The sequence below is a fragment of the Balaenoptera musculus genome, chromosome 11 (genome assembly GCF_009873245.2).
Source record: "Balaenoptera musculus isolate JJ_BM4_2016_0621 chromosome 11, mBalMus1.pri.v3, whole genome shotgun sequence".
Lineage (NCBI taxonomy): Eukaryota > Metazoa > Chordata > Mammalia > Artiodactyla > Balaenopteridae > Balaenoptera > Balaenoptera musculus.
Genome location: NC_045795.1, coordinates 89504560 through 89522789, shown reverse-complemented (window position 1 = coordinate 89522789; position 18230 = coordinate 89504560). Strand labels below are relative to the sequence as shown.

Genomic DNA, 18230 nt, shown 5'->3' with positions numbered 1-18230 from the left:
TAGAGCTTGAGTGACCACTGTGCTGGTTTAGAAATAGAATGCCCAACTAACACAGGAGTCTAATCACTTCCTTTAGCTTCAGACTGGCATCAAGAAAAAAATTACTGAACTTCCAATTCCTAACCCAGTACTCAGGGCACAAGTGTGTACAAGTTTGGGAAGGAAACTGGAGACAAAGATATTTATAATTCAAGATTTTTTTTTTTTTTACTACACAGGTTAAACCTACTGTTGGTAAAGTTTTGTTTAGTTTTGTTCATTTTTAATAAAAACAGAAGGTTGATAGCTAGTGATTTAAGCTGAGTGAGAGAAGCCAGATGCCAAAGAGTATATTCTGTATGATTACATTTGTATGAAATCTATGGCAGAAAAAAATCGTAACAGTACTTGCTTCTAGGACTGGGGTGGGGGTAGGGATTGATTAAGAAGAGGCATGAGGGAAGTTCTATAGGATGATGGTAATGTATCTTGGTAGAGTTAGGGGTTACGCCGGTGTACGCATTTGCCAAAATTCAGCAAATGTACACTTAAGACGTGTATTTCATTATATATGTAAAGTTTACCTCAAATGATAAAGATATAAACAAATATTGAACTCTATTTAACAAAGGAAAACTGAAGTATTTAGGGGGAAGTACTAATATCTGCAAGTTACTATAGTTTTATTTTCTTTGAACTTTAAACAATGTCATGTAAAAGTGTCTCATGTAAGTATGATTACATAAATTTACTAGAAGGGAAAAAAGAGTTCTGCCACTTAATAGCAAGGGACCTTGGCAAGTACTTTCAGACGTCTATGCCTTAATCTCTAATGATCATCTGCTTCAAAGTGTTGTTCTGAGTGTTCAGTGAGATGATATACATAAAGCAGCTATAACAGTGCCTGGAGCAGAGTATGTATATTTAATAGAGTGTAGTTAATGATAATAATAAAGAATACAACATCAAACAGCAAAAACAAACTCTTTAGGATTTCATGCTAGTTAGTAATTGAACTAGTTAATCTAATTTCAAAGTTTCTGCTTTTCATCTCTTTAAGAAGTGGTATGTACTCATCTGTCTGGCCTCTTTATTTGGTATAAAGCACAAGCTATACAACCCCCTATTTTTATTAAGAATAAATAAAACAAAGCAAAATTTTAACCAATAATAGGTTCAGTGAAAACTTTCTTGCATAATAAAAAAGTGCAGACTTATAATTCATTAATTATAATTAATATATAATGTCCTTTACATTATATATTGTATAATATATATTTAAAAGAAAAAAGGCTGCTTAACATGCCTGGAAATTTCATCTGAGTGATATGTGCTACATTTTTAAAAGACTATGAACTAAATTGTTATGAAGACTAAAATAATATTGATATTATTGTGTTTGCTTACATGAAAGCTTTTTGTTTGTTTTCTCCTTTATACTTGAAGAGATTATGGAATTCAGGTCTCAAGAACTCAGCGTTATTTTCAATACTGGAGGGGGGAAGAAAACTTCATTTCTAGACAGTATAAAAACTCAGTATATATTTTTTCACCTTAAGAATACTTCCATTAATAATTTTTAAATCAAAGTCTTCTTTCTATTAAATGTTTTAATTCATTCTTGTAGAAAATTGGAATGTAGAATTAAATATTTGGGGAAAGATATTAGCAGTACTGGGAGACTTCAACCACTACAAAAAGATGGATGTATTCCATTGTGTCTTGTCATTTCTGTGAAATTGTATTTTTGGTTTACTCAGTGAAGCTGGGCTTCTGGATACAGCTGGACTCAACACCTCAAATCTTTTAAACTGCAGTGTAAAGCCACAAAGCCTCCAATTATCTACCTATCTAGATATTTCTCTTAGTAAATGTAGAACAATATTAGTGAACACTCTCATTCTGCTGGAGAAAATGGATAGGCCACTCTCCATGCTGATAAAATAAAGACTTCTATCACAAAGAATAAACAACTAAATGAGCAGCAATAAACTTAATTTGCACATTAGATATGCTTTTCCAAGTTCCGACATTTCAGTTGAAAATAATGCTGAAGCAATGAGGCCTATAATTGGACATACAAAACTTCTCCAGTGGGGAAACAAAAACAAATGTTGCCTGCAAACAAGATCATTTTTATAGCCTGCTGTTACTCTGCTTTTTAATAATTTTCCAAATGCCAGATCAAATAATTTCCCCTTTTATGTGATTTTCATACACCTCTTAGTGTATGTACACATTGTAATTTTACTAAGTCCCCCAGACTGAAAACATTTAAACTCCCTTTCCTTTCCATTCTCTGTCTGTGCCTATGGAACATGTCCTCAAATTACACTGGGCATCTGCCAGGGCTCTGGTAAGGCTGGTGCTAATTGCACTCCCTGTGTTGAATAGCAAATTGCTTTATCCTGTTGCATAGTGGAATAGAAATTTCCAACATACAGTGCAGATAACTTCAGAATCCTCTTGACACAGATAAGCCATATCAGCTAAAAACTAAGCTGGAAAATATCTTACTCCTGTAACTATTATCTTTTTACATGTTATCTAACAACAACATTTCTTGCATGACTGAGGCAGATAAGTAAATTCAAAGAAAGATGATTGTTTTATCAGCTTTACTGAAATTTCTCATTTGCTCCTTACCACCCTATTACCAGAAAGGTCACTGTAAGATTTTGATTTGAGAAATAAAATTATATTTGACTCTATAATGACAATCAGATGAACATTATAGACAAGAAAATGCAAACATACAAACACACACAGGTGCACACACACACATACATACATACACAGAGAAGTATTAAATCGTCTTAACAAACAGCCAAATGGCTACACTCTTAACAGTCAAGAAAATGTTTGAATCAATGCATAGTATTATGATTCCTTCTCATATTAAAGCTTCAAATTTGTAGGTTATAAAATAATAATTTTGGCAGTGATACCTTCAACATTCCCACATGAAAGGGAATTAGAGATAGCAGTCTAGTTAAGAAGCTGTGCTAATGATAGACTTATCTTAGAACTGTATTTGTGTAAAAATCCCACAGTTTAATAAAGATTATATATTACAGATCAGTAATAAAGCAAAGTTTCTAAAGATGCTTTTATCCATACTGTACACATTTTGTGTTTATGTAGTTTTTTTAATGTATATGTTATTATGTATGTATGTGTTTATTTATATTGCATATGATGGTTACTGTCAATGGCAAAGAAGCAAGAAATCCCCAAATCCCTTTAAAATGGCACATGGATATTTCATGAAGGTTAAAAATAACAAACACAATTTCCTTCCCATTACTAGATATAAATGAGTGAAAATAACTTGATATTCATGCATATTGACATAAGCCCTTTTTGCATATGTAAATCATCCTCTGGTATTATGCTGAAAATACCAGAACAGTGAGTTCTCTGCATGAAGTCTTTCAGATTTTCATGTATTTTCATATTTGTCCCCCCTTTCAGAGTGTGGGGTTCTCTATGTATTAGAATAATGTAACTACAAACCGTAAAATTGGGAAAGTGAAAGCATTTACAAGTTTGTTATTTGCCTTTGATGTTCTTTATTGTGAAGTGTTCTAACAAGAGTACACCCTGAAAAATTGAAAACTTGTAGATTTTAGAGCAAGGAAGTCAGGATGGAAATTATCTCTGAGAACTAAGGGGAATGAGGTGAGATCCTTTCACTCAATCAATAAATATTTATTGAACACATACAGTTCCCAGGACTGTACTAGAATTTGTGATGTCCCTGCCTTCTTTATGCTTCTTTTCTAGAGGAAGGGAAATAAAGGGAAAAAAATACATGTAAATAAATGAATTATATCCTTTGTAAGAAGATGAAATGTGCCACAGAAGAAGAAAGAGTAGAAAAGATAAAGTTGACCAGGAATGTAGATTGAGATAATTTTGTTTCAATAGCTCCAGCAAAAAAACACTAGAAATAAGCAAAAATATATCAGTTTTTTAACTGAGCAATCTTAGTTATTTTCTTACTCATAGACAGAGTGGAGTGCCTGAGGATTATGGTGTGTTTTGTGGAACATCCCAAAATACATATCAACTTGATTCTATCTTGAGAATTAGGAACCTATTTAGTAAGAAACATGGCTATGTTTCACCTCTACAATATCCAAATTCCATAATTAGAACTAAGTTAGTAGCTGCTCCTGAGTTTCTCACATTTATGTGAGTCTTCTCCTTTTACTTTTCTTCCATTAATTACTAATTGACAGCATTAAGACAGCATTTAGCTAAAGGCTAAAGAAACATTTGAGGAAAAGAAACTATCCATTTAGCTCAATCTATTAACTTTTTTTCTTAGTCTCTGAGGTGAAAGCATCCCCATCATTGTATTTTAGCAGGAAAATTATTGGTCCTACTCACCCATCACCAGTATTCTACCAAAACTTTCTTTGAGAAACTACGTTTCCACTACTGATGTCTTCATCCTTAAAATTTCATATTTTAACTCCTCCTGGATTTCTCCATACCTGTAAGAGTTAACTGCAATGCCTTTTTATCCTCTACCATATTTTAATCTTCTGCTGTAATAAAAATGAGTGCATATACCACCTGTAGTTTCTTAATTTGACATAAGGTAATCTCCTCTGTTTTTTTTTCCTTAATGAACATGTTAGTTCTTCAAACATAAAGCATTCACACTCTTTAGTACATGAGTATTACCAAAACTTTGCTGGAGAAATTCCCTATTATTAAATATAGCTACAGCACATTCCGTGAAACATTAAGTCCATACCTGTCTTAAAAACCTGATGACAATACAATCTTAAAGAAGTGAAGTTTTTCAAAATATGCTACACTGGTTGAATTTTGATACAAGTTCTATCATTTATATTTCCCCTGAGTGTTTCAGACAATTGTTGGCATAATGTAATAGGCTTGAGATAAAGTTGGGAGAAATATCTTCCACGGATAAAGATGAGTTTATTTTCCTGGAGACATTTTAAAGGATAGTAGAAGTATAGCAGCTAACTACTTTTTATTGTATTTAATCATTTTTAATAGAAATGATGATAAAGCATCAATTGCTGAATTTAATCATTTGGGCTTAAGTAGCTGCTCAAACTCATCTTTCAAGACAGTCATTTTTGTCATCCAGGAGGCAATAAAATGATAAAAGTGACCTGGCTCCCCCTAAACAGACTAGTTTTATGAGCTGAGGTTCAATAAAATAAAGTAGCAAAGATGGGGAATAGATGCATCTAATGCTAATTATGTCCTTTGGTGATATATGTAGTTGCATTTGGATTGATACTAGTTTAAAAGTCTCAAGACTAAGGTATGCACTTTTACCATCTGAAGTTGTGTGAGCGTATGTGTTTACTGTGATGGGAATCTAATAATAACTCAAATAGACACTAATGTTTAAATTTTTTTTTCTTTGCAAAGAACTGCTTATTAAGGTGAATGTAAGAGAGTCTGCATTTCACTAGTTATGTACTTAGAGTTATAGAAATAAATGAACTGATTATGCACTTGGCAGCCTTACATCCAGGTAAAAATTTTACACAAAATGAGTTTCTGAAGGAAACTTCACAAAAAAAATATTATCCACTGATGTCAACAAAATGTCCATGGCTTCCCCACACTGAGGCATCTGTGGAAATCCAAAATTTTTAGTTCAAGTTTTAGTTTTGTCTAATTACCCGCTGGACAGCTTTTCAACTGCCAAGGTATTCACATCTACCATGTTATTCCAGTGGCAAAGTGAGCATGCTATTAATGAATATGGGAACACAACTCTTAAATAAAATGTGAAATCAAACATTTCACATATACAATATGATACAGGGTTGACAACTGTGAAAGAGGTCATGATATGCATACATATCTCCAATGTTCATCAAGCACAAATGAAGATAGTAAAATACCTTTTACAACTAGGCTGCCAGTGTTCTTGGCAACACCAAACTGATTTGTAGCTATGCAAGTGTATGATCCGGCATCCGACCTGGTAACGTTATGTATCTTGAGGCTGCCATCCTTCAGGATGAACACTCTAAAAAGAAAATGTATAACTAACATAAGTAAGGCTCTTTAAAACTGGTAAGTCTTAACCACCTATTTTCATTTTAAAGCGTTACTGAAACCATGGGTGCATTTGTTAATATGAATGTATTCCTTTCCTATTATCCTGCTTTTAATTGTGAGCAATCTGTGAATCCACATATTAGAATAAATGACATTTGCTTTTATTCTGACACAGTACTGATAATTATTTTGCTATAACTTGAATTATCATTGCTGATTTCAATGCACATTAAAAATCAAATGAGTGCTTGGTGCTACAGTGCCCATTTGCTTGATTAATAACAAATGCAACTAGTTACTATGCATTTTGAAAAACCAACTCTGGTGAAAACTGAACTTGGCGTTAGAGAAACGCAAGCCCAATTTTCACATTGTTTACTCTGTGGCTTTATAGACCAGTTTTTACTTAGGACTTTCAGCTACCAAACAACAGGGTTTTCAACCATGACAATATTTGCCTGTGCTAGTGAGTTGAAGGAACCATCCATGGGGTTCCATAGCCAGGGGGCTCAGGCCATCTTGTTATGTGGCCTGTCCCATTAAAAAGAGGAAGAGAGAAGTAAAAAGAATGAAGGCTTCAAGAATCAGACTGAATTAAATATTCCTAAAATACATGTATTCATATAATACGCAATGGAGAGAGCTATTTAAGAAGTTCCAGTCTTTCAAAAAATGATTCGTATGAAGTTTTCTCTGAAACTCAGAAATAGTCAAAAGCAAACATCAGAACACTGTCGTAATCAAGGGAACCCCTAAGATTGGTTTCTTGACAAAATCATCATCAAATGTTTTAGTAAGGAGACAAAAAATGAAAAACAAAACAAAACAAAACAAAAACCATGTGCCCGATTTTATGTCTTATAAATTTAATTAACGACCTTTTAAAAATACAGCTCTAAGAACAAACACTAGTGGGTAGTCAGAGTTGCAGAAAAATAAGCAGTGAAAACTCATTTGTAATGACAACGGTTTTAAAGGAATGAAAGGAAAGAGAGTTGGCATGCATGTCACATCCATTAACAATAACAAAACAGTATTTCTTTCATTGCAAACATATCATTGTTTCTAATATGTGTATTACAGGAAATGTAGCTAATATAATTAATTACCTAATTTGAAACACAGAGAACATCAGCCAACTACAATTTGTATGAAACCAGCTTATGATGTTGGGTGTATTATCAGTGACAAGTTCCATATTCTGTTGTCAAGTGAGTGGAAGGGGCCACATCTGGGTTTAGAATGTTCCATGGCACATAATCAGATTTCTTTTAAGTCATTTTCTTGGAGTATTCCCCAACAGTGAACATTTGACATCTTATTTAATTTCTGAAATGTCTAGATTTCTTGATCCCAGTTTATACTAACAATCGAATCATACCGCTATTGACACAGTAACAAAGCTATTCTAGTATGCAGCAAACTTCTGGCCAAAAACAATTCTTAACCTGATTCAATTAGAAGAGGTCGGTGTGAGAAACATTTGGGTGCATCACTTACCTCTAGAATTTAGGAATAACTAAGAATTTCAAGCAACACAGAAACATTAAATTTTGGCCAAAAAACATTTTAAACGTTAAAGAAATATGTATCTGCTGATAGCTAAAGGCCGTCAGACAAACTTCCCAGCTAGTAATACCAATGTTTATATGTCATAATTTTCCAGTTAGCTTTCAGAAAAGGACAATTCATATAAACTGTGGTTTAATATTACCCTAAGTCCACCAGCCTTTTCAGGCTCATTGTGTATGTTCAGTAATGTTTGGTAAATTGAACTGAAATCGTCATCATTGAAACTGATTATTTCTTTTGAAATCTTAGTCAATCAACCGACATTTCTCAAGCTTCAGATAATAAGAAGACAGACTAAGACTAGGAAAAGTTAAAATCTGCTCAAGATTAAGCAGCTAATAAGCATCAAAGAATGAATTGAAAATTATAACTGAGTATCTCTAGTGCTCATGCTCTTTCCAGAACCATCACTTTGCGTCACTTGTAGTAAATAATTCTGCATGTTGACTATGACGTTCAAGAAATATCTGCTGAGTCATCATTAGAGGCCCTTAAGATGGTCTTAGGTGTTTGCTCCTCAAAATGTGGTCTCATCCCAGACCTACTGAATCAAACTTTGCATTTTAACGTGATTTTCAGTAATTAGTATGTACAATAAAGTTTGAGAACATTGCTCAGTTCATTATAAATCAAACTTTAGTCTGTAAAGATTATCTTTATGTCTAAGTAAGAATCCATTTTGTTTTCATAGATCAATATGTAAAAATGTGCAAAAGAATAAAAAATCTTAGATTTAAATGTTTTATGAAAATAGCCAAACTAGTAACCAAACCAATGTATCATTTATTAAAACTAGATGATTAAAAAAGTAATTCTCCCTAGTGCCCTAGGATATAGAAAGCCAGACATTTAACTATAGAGATTTTATAACATAATAAATGGTATGAATATTTCAACTTACTATTTTTTCATTAATAAGAGATGTTAAAATATAGTAAGAAAACTTAATCTTTAACAATGTAGATGGTCTCAAACTATCTAATCATAGCCCTAAATTTATGCAGAATAATTAAACAAAAACTATTAAAGAAAAGTGAGAATTTCCAGTTCTCTCACATATCAAAACACGGCTTAGTAGAAATTATTAAAAAAAAAAAAAATAACACCCAATTAACATCAAACTGTATTAAGAAAACTGAGCAATTGACGTTTTCAATGATAGGGAAGGATGCACATGTAAAAATTTACTGGAACATTTTAATTGATAGTTTTGGTAACATTCATAGAGAAAGATAAAGACTGACTTTTTCTATCCTTCTTTTGAAATATTCTAAAAGATATTTTAAAATAGTACCTGGAGGGTTCGAAAGGATATATTAATAAAGTACATTAAAATATTGTCTTTGTTCATACAAGACTCTCTGGTATTTAAAAACAAAACACAGCCACAAGTATAGATACGCTCAGCTAACTGAAAAACTGAGAAAACACTCTGGTGATAAAAATGGAAATTTGCATAAATTATTAGCAAACAGAATATAAGTTACAGAGAAGAAAGCAAAAGACAGTGAAGTGATTGATTACATATAATACAGATATATATTTAAATTAGCACTTAATGCTGAGATTACACTGCTAATAGACAATAGATCATAAAAGCATATATGAAAATATCTGGTACCATGGAATATGGTAAGGCTTCTAAAAACTTAACAGCAATTTTAATGCCTGATTGGAAATAGAACAATGCTAAGACTTTTTTTCCTTCTAAATTTATTCAACAAATATTTATTAAATACCTATTGTGTTCCAGGCACTATGTTAGATATTACAATAGGTATGTAAGAAATAGAGAATGTTAATATCGAGGATATTCTTTCTGACGACTAAACTCATTGGTCAAAACACAAGCAGGTTGTGAACTATTATTGTAAGCTGACTCTGCACAAGTCCTCTACTAAGTGTATAATAAATGTCAACTCATTGACTTACTAAGTAAACCTCTGGGCTTACTATTGTTATCATTCCCATTTTACAAGTCAGGAAACTGCAGCATGGAAAGAAGTGGGTACCTTAAGGTACACACTCGGTAGTGTAGCACCAAGATTCCAACCATGCCTTTCTCTTTACACCAGGAAGCACTTATTTTAAGAAGGGCTCTTTCACTTCAAGTTTACAAAGTATAATTTACTAATAATATAGTTACTTAGAGCACAAATTTGAGCATATATACACATATATATAAAATTGTATTTGCATAAAATGATCTTTAATATTGGAGGTTTATAATCTGACCTTCAGGGAATCCAATAACTCCCCAAAATGTGATGGAACATTTGTGTGTGTGCATATATGCACATTTCCTCAGATTTCTAAGCGTTTGTGAAACCTTAAAGGTGAGTTTGATCTACCCTACTATAGGAGAGTTTTAACCATAAACATGAGGTAATAATGATGGCAATACTAATACTAAGGATTATTTTTCTTCTGTTACACTGTCCTATGCAATAATGTAGCTGAGTTATTAGCAAACGTGGAATTTGGGGTCAACTGCTTGTGACTGAATCTGAGCCCTAATATTTAATATTTGTATTACTGGGTCCAAGTTACTCAACTGTGCAAGAGTCTTCAGCTTTCTCATCTGTAACATGGGGATATTAATATTACCTGTGTCACTGAGTCAGGAGGAGTAAATGATATAAACTGTTTAAAATGCTCAGCCCTGTCTATGCCCTACTCCTGGTTAGCCATCAATAAGTAGGTTTTTAATGAACCATTTTCTCATTCTGCCAAAGAATGTAAGCCCTTCTGTAACTCCATGAGCAGTAACAACAGGGAAAGAAGGAAGTGTTTTGTCACAATTCAGCTTGAACAAAGGGACCTGAGAGGTATATGCCAGGCTTTTTGAAAGGAGCCTAATGCCAGAAGATTTTTCCTAGCATTACGTTTCACTGCCTAAGACCCTTCGTTGAATTCATGCCACTTCGTGTCTGTACTTGTGGAGTCAATCTTTCTGATCTGCATTGCTCTCATTTTTATTTTAGAAATGGAAATAGGGTTGTCATAAGAATTGAATTAATTAAACGCTAGCTATTAATCTTATTCTTCTTCTTTGCTGATACTAGTTTTTGGTCTTTGCTCTTCTCCATGACTCAGACCAGCATTTTCGATTCTCGCTTTGATTCTTACTCCTGCCTGATGTCTTAAAAAACACTTTCATCTGACTGGACTCAACAGTATGTTTTGTGGCTTTAACTACAATATGATTATCAGTCCTCGGTGTCACCAAGTTCTAATACTTGACTTACGGTGTATGTATGTTTGCTCTTTAACTCTTCCTCTATAATCATTTCACAGTTCAGTGATAACACTGTTCCTCTCTGGTGTCTATTCTCAAATATCCACTTAATTAGAATATTTCACCTGTTCACACAATCAAATAGAAAAATTTCCCCCAAATTACCAAAGCTTAGTATTCTATTCAGATGATTAAATCACAAATTAAGGCATTGCATTTAAAATGTTACATAATAATTAGAATTTAAAGACATTTACATGTATAGATATATTATGACCATTCAACAATAGAAAAATTAATAGTTAGCATTTGTAATGTATCAAACTATTCTTCTAACTGCATTTGGGCATTAAAAAGGTGGAAATTCAGAACTACAAGCTGTGTCTGATAGTCAAGTGACATTGGGAGATTTTATAGTCACATTAGAAAACAGAAAATGTAGAAACCTGAGCCACCAACATATGTAAACATTTCAAGGTTAACTGATAAGTTGAAGGCAGACTATGTAGTGTGATTGAACATCCAACATTTCAATCTTCCCACTGTCAGGGAACGTTAGTAGCATAAAGCGAAAACAAAAGTAATGGATGCTTTGACTAGTTGCCTTCTACTTTCATACCCTTTGCCTTCTACTTGATGAGCTATTGTGAATAAAACATCAGGAAGATAGACTACGACATCAAGTGAACTCCTAGGAGTCTTTTACCTGGAACATGTGTGTCAAATTTTGTGTCATTCTAAGGAATTAGTCTAAAGACTAATGTCGAATGTTTTTACCCTTGCTTTCCTAAGTTGTACATGATTCCAATTCATTACAAGCTTCATAAATAAAATAGATATTAACATTCACATCTAGTTTATCACTACAACTAATCTAATGTATTTCCAAATTTTGATTTACCTACATATAGAAAAAACAGATCTATATTATGTAGACCCTATATGAATAGCAAATGAGGAAGGCTCTGATTTTTTTTTGTTTAATTGTCGACCATAGCCTATCACAAAATTTGAGGACATAGAAGATTAGCAATAGCTAAATTTCTTAAACTCAGAGAAATTAGGACATTGGGCAATTACAATTTCATATTGCTGAAACTAGAGCAGTACTTCTATTTTTATAGTTAGATTATTAACTGGAGTATTGCTTCCACTTCTGTCTAAAGATAATACTGTAGACCATGAAATTTTAATTGACAGTTTAATTTTACTGATATCTAGAAAATTTAAAATAGATTGGATTAAAATGAATTAGATAAGTAGGAAAGTATGTATAAATTTTGGCTCTGCACAATTTAGGTTTTAGGTAAAATGTCCCACTGGAATCCATTTTATTTTATTTTATTATTTTTAATTTTTTTTAACATCTTTATTAGAGTATAATTGCCTTACAATGGTGTGTTAGTTTCTGCTTTATAACAAAGTGAATCAGTTATACATATACATATGTTCCCATATCTCTTCCCTCTTGCATCTCCCTCCCTCTCACCTTCCCTATCCGCCCGCTCTAGGTGGTCACAAAGCACCGAGCTGATCTCCCTGTGCTATGCGGCTGCTTCCCACCAGCTATCTATTTTACGTTTGGTAGTGTATATATGTCCATGCCACTCTCTCACTTTATCCCAGCTTACCCTTCCTCCTCCCCATATCCTCAAGTCCATTCTCTAGTAGGTCTGTGTCTTTATTCCCGTCTTGCCCCTAGGTTCTTCATGACCATTTTTTTTTTCTTAGATTCCATATATATGTGTTAGCATATGGTATTTGTTTTTCTGTTTCTGACTTACTTCACTCTGTATGACAGACTGTAGGTCCATCCACCTCACTACAAATCACTCAATTTCATTTCTTTTTATGGCTGAGTAATATTCCATTGTATATATGTGCCACGTCTTGTTTATCCATTCATCTGTTGATGGACACTTAGGTTGCTTCCATGTCCTGGCTATTGTAAACAGAGCTGCAATGAACATTTTGGTACATGACTCTTTTTGAATTATGGTTTTCTCAGGGTATATGCCCAGTAGTGGGATTGCTGGGTCGTCTGGTAGTTCTATTTTCAGTTTTTTAAGGAACCTCTATACTGTTCTCCATAGTGGCTGTATCAATTTACATTCCTGGAATCCATTTTAGATCAAATATTGACATTACATTTTAATAATTTTAGCACCTGATTAGCATAGTTAAGGTGTAATATCTATGCTTATCTCACTGTCATTTAATAAGCTATCTTTTAAAAATTCCTTATTTTAACAAGCTACAAAAACTGATCTACAAACAAGTAAATACGTAAGCTTCCTCATTTAAATCAAAGCAAAGGTTCCTTTTCTGTCTTTTTATGTCAATAATTTTAAACAGCTCTAAAGGCAGTTATACACAGAAAATATCTCACACCTCTGTACAGGGAAAATTTAAAGGTTTAATCACTGGATTATTAAGATGTATTTTATTATTCCTTATAAAATCATCAGAGTAGTAAAAATCTCAACAGATAACCCAAAAAAGAAATAACAAAAAAGATAAAAAGATAGAGACAGAATAAAAATTAAGTGCTATCTCAAGACAGAGATGACTGAATGGGCACAGAAAATAAAATCTAGTCTCTCTACTAAATAGTGTAGATCATCTTCTGCAAAGAACAATACACTTTTTATCTTTAATCAGTTCTAAACAAGGGGAAGCACATACCAGAAAATTCAACAAAATTTATGGAAGGAATTCTTAAATATGTTATCTCTTTTATTTTGTCTGGCTGTTAGGAAAGAGCACAAATATTCTTTTCAGTAAAGAGTTGTGTAACTCCCAAAGAGAAAACAAATGTTCATAATTTGCAAACCTTTGTTAGAATACATCCTTCAGAGACTTGCCAGATGAAAGCCTAGAGTGTCTTCCCCAAGTATCTAGCAGAAGATTTGCACTCCAATCCGCTTGTCTGAATTCCATCCATCCTCCCAAGCCTACTTTGATTTTCACCGTTTCAGACACACCTTATGTGTCTCTGTCTCCTCAGCTTCTCTTAGTTCCATTGGCTGCCAAAGGTCCAGATAATACAACCCCACTGACAAAGGGGCAGCCAGCAGATAAATCCCATTTTCTTTCCTTCCAAAGTCTTTTTATTCCCAAGTGGTTTCTGTCTGGAGACAGTTTATATGACTAACTGATGCCAGCCTACCTGTTGTGTGTCACTTGGCTTAAAGTGAGTCAGTGGCCAGTGTAACAAGATATGATCCTGCATTGCTGCCTGTATTTACCTGCTTCACTCTTAGTTTTGTGTCCTAGGGAAACTGGAGTAAGATATGTAGCTTTCTCTATCACACCTGTCCTCTCAAACACTACAGTTCACAGTACTCTCTCTGTCTCCCCAAATATTAAAAATCAGCAGTTTTGTCCTACATCAATAAACTTATATGGGGAATTCCTTGGTAATCCAGTGGTTAGGATTCCGCACTTCCACTGAAGGGGGCCGTAGGTTCGATCCCCGGTCAGGGAACTAAGATATTTTATTTAAAAAAAATAAAAAATAAATAAACTCATATGCAGGGAGGTTTAATAACTTACTTAGCTACAGCAAGGATGCGGGTCTTCTGATCCTGATTTCTACTGAATCATTATCTGAATCATTATGTTGCCTTGTATTTTGAATTTTCCTTTATTTTAAGACTTTTTTTTTACAGCAGTTTTAGGTTCACAGAAAAACTGAGAGAAAGGTAGATTTCCTATGTACCCGCACATATGCATAGCCTCCCTTGTTGTCAACATTCCCCACCTGAGTGGTACATTTCTTACAGTTCATGAACATACACTTACGAGTCATAGTCAAAGACCATAGTTTACCTTAGAGTTCACCCTTGGTGTTGTGCAGTCTTTGGGTTTGGGAACATATATAATAACATGTATCTATTATTATAATATCATACAGAATATTTCCACTGAACTAAAAATTCTCTGTGTTCCACCTGTTCATTCTTATCTCCTCCAGCCCTTGGCAACTCCTGATCTTTTTACTGTCTCCAAAGTTTTGCCTTTTCCAGAATGTCATATAGTTGCAATCACACAGTATGTAACCTTTCAGATTGGCTTCTTTTTGTTAGTAATATGTATTTAAGATTCTTCCATGTCTTTTCATGGCCTGTTAGCTCTTTTCTTTTTAGCACCGAATAATATTCCATTGCCTGGATATACCAGTTTATTTATCCATTTGTCTACTGAGGAATCTCTTGGTTGCTTCCAATTTTGGGCAATTATGAATAAAGATGCTATAAACTATATAGTGTGCAGGTTTTTATGTGGACATAAGTTTTCAAGTCCTTTGGGTGAACATTAAAGAGTACAATATCTGTATTGTATGATAAGAGTATGTTTAGTTTTGTAAGAAACTGCCAAACTGTCTTCCAAAGTGGCTGTGCCATTTTGCATTCCCATCCGCAATGAATGAGAGTTCTCGTTGCTCCATATCCTTGCCAGCATTTGGTGTTAGTCTTCCAGATTTTGGCCATTCTAATAGGTGTGTAGTGGTATCTCATTTTAATTTACATTTTTCTGATGACATATGCTGTGGAACATCTTTTCAAATGTATATTTGCCATCTGTATATCTTATTTGGTAAGGCGTATGTTAAGGTCTTTTGCCCATTTTTTAATGGAGTTGTTGGTTTTCTTATTCTTGAGTTTAAAGAGTTCTTTGCATATTTTAGATAACAATCTTTTATCAGATGTGTATTTGCAAATATTTTTTCCCAGTCTCTGGCTTGACTTCTCATTCTGTTGACATTGTCTTTCACAGAGCAGAAGTTTTTTGTTTTTTTATTTTAAGGAAGTCCAGGTTATTATGTCTTTCCTTCATGGATCTGCCTTTGATATTGTATCTATAAAGTCATGGCCTTACCCAAGGTCATCTAGATTTTCTCCTATGTTATCTTGTAGGAGTTTTACAGTTTTTTGTTCTACATTTAAGTCTGTGATCCATTCTGAGTTAATTTTTTGTGTGTGTGTGTGTGTGCGTGTGTGAAGGGTGTAAGGTCTGTGTCTAAATTCTTGTTTTTCTTTTTTTTTGCATGTGGCTGTCCAGTTGCTTCAGCACCATTTGTTGAAAAGACTATCTTTGCTTTGTTGTATTGCCTTTGCTCCTTTGTCATAATTTTCTTTTTAGACAAGTTTTCACTCTCTAAATAGACTGTAAAAGCTAAGTTTTTTTGCTTAAGTGATATAGGGGTCAAGTGATATAGGGGTTTTAAGACCATGAACTCTAAAGTCAGCTTGCTTTTGCTTTGTGTTCTGGCTCTGTTCCTTTGGAAGCACTTGCTTGCTTTCTATGAAAATTTCCATGTAAATGGGGATAACAGTAGTAATAATATCAGTTTGTTTTGAGAATCAAATTTTTTAAATGTATTAAAAATGCTGAGATAAGACTAGAGGATAATGAGTAACCCCAAATGGTAGCTGTTCTTCTTTATGTTTTTTGTATTTTTCAACAATACCTATAATTCATAGGTACTAAATAAATACGTATTTTCTGTTTGTGTATACCACAAAACCTTTAGTCTTCTCTTTCTAGGTGCAGATGTATATTTATTACCATTACCAATAAATTCAGTAAACTTACAGAAAGTCACTCAGGCAAATAATTTCTTTGTTTAAAAGTAAAAGCTAGTGGCGCAGTGGTTAAGAATCTGCCTGCCAGTGCAGGGGACATGGTTTGTAGCCCTGGTCCGGGAAGATCCCACATGCCACAGAGGAACTAAGCCCATGCGCCACAACTACTGAGCCTGCGCTCTAGAGCCCATGAGCTACAACTACTGAGCCTGTGTGCCACACCTACTGAAGCCCGCGTGCCTAGAGCCCGTGCTCCGCAACAAGAGAAGCCACCGCGATGAGAAGCCCGCGCACCGCAAAGAAGTATAGCCCCTGCTCGCCGCAACTAGAGAAAGCCCGTGCACAGCAACGAAGACCCAATGCAGCCAAAAATAAAATAAATAAATTTATTTTTTAAAAAAGTAAAAGCTAGTTAAAAATATAAACATGATGCTTATTTAGCTAAATGACTTTCAGTTCGTTTGCTGATGCCTTATAAAGTAGGACAAGAGTTGAGGTAAAGAAATACATTCAAATCAGTCTTAGCAAGGATAAGGCTTGCTTATCCTTGCTAAGAGGATATAGAACAAATTTTAGTCATTCTTTTATATAGTTACAATCATGAAACTAAAGTTTTAATAAAGTACTTAATAAAAATTTTTTAAATTATTATGGTAATATGGACCCTGTTGGGGGGTTCCTAATTATTTAGTTAATTTACAGAAAATACAGTTATTATAGCCTTTGTATTTTCTTAGCCTCTTCCCTAGCTCCAAAGAAGTAACAGTGTTCCTTTGGTCTCTTGTATTGAGTAACATCAGGCACAGAGTGTTTAAATTTATATGTGTAATGGGATGTGAGTGGAGTAGGAAAAGTAAACAAACATAAAAACCTACATGGTGTGGCATCACCAATCGGTAGCACAAATAAACTCAATTTTGCTATGTTTTGTCAGAAAATACGTTTTTCTCAGGTGTGTAGGGGAAAAACACAGTATGCATGGTTGCATGCCCTTTTTTCTTACTACTCGTAATGGACTAAAGGATTAATCAGATTAAATAGCTAAAGATATGTTTGTCATGAACTGATTAATCAAAGATGATTTGAGGGTCATTATACAGTTAACTGAGAGAGTTTAACTAGCAAAGGATTGTTTAGAAATATTACCTGGAGATTAAAAATGGACTCAAACACATTTTAATTTGCATAAAAATAAAAACATCACTGCCACCAGTGTCTAATTTTTTAAAAATTCCTGGTTTCTATGGTTGCATTTTATGCCTAATGCATAATTACTGGTGTGAACAGCCAAATGTTTCAGAGTTAAGCCTTTGGTTCAACTCTTCTAAACTCCAAAGCAGAAATCAAGCATCAGACCTTAGAATTCATCAAAATGTGACTCCTTCTTTAATATACACAAATAATTTAAGCAACGGCTTTGTAGTGGCTGACATACAATGCAAAAACAGATTCAGGGTGACTGAATTGTGACATAAATTAGGAGATGGCAGATAAGAACCTTTGCTAAATAACATAATTATTTGGTGTAATGATGTGTCTTTATTTCGATGGCATGCCAAAGAGTGTGCTGCTAGGCTGATTCCCATAAAATGTGAAGGAAGTGTGATTTAACATTAACAAAACTGCATCAGATGGAGAGCTTAGTTAAATTAATCCAGTGAAAGAGTCCTAAGAGGAATATTTAGCTGTTCAGTAGAAGAAAGGAAAGATCAAGAAAAGTGTCTGCATTTGCTGCAGTATTTTAGGATGCCTGAGAAAACACAAAAGGGAATTAAAACAGATTCATATGC

The 18230-nt window shown here is 33.8% G+C and overlaps 1 protein-coding gene across 4 annotated transcripts in view; it reads right to left on the bottom strand.

The window, feature by feature from the left end:
• Positions 1-18230, bottom strand: part of CNTN6 (contactin 6) — a 291320-nt gene that overhangs the window by 37391 nt on the left and 235699 nt on the right. For all 4 annotated transcript variants that reach the window (XM_036869272.1, XM_036869273.1, XM_036869275.1 and 1 more), the window contains one exon: positions 5883-6010. In XM_036869272.1, coding sequence (XP_036725167.1) covers positions 5883-6010 — 128 coding nt within the window. The remainder of the gene's footprint in view (positions 1-5882; positions 6011-18230) is intronic.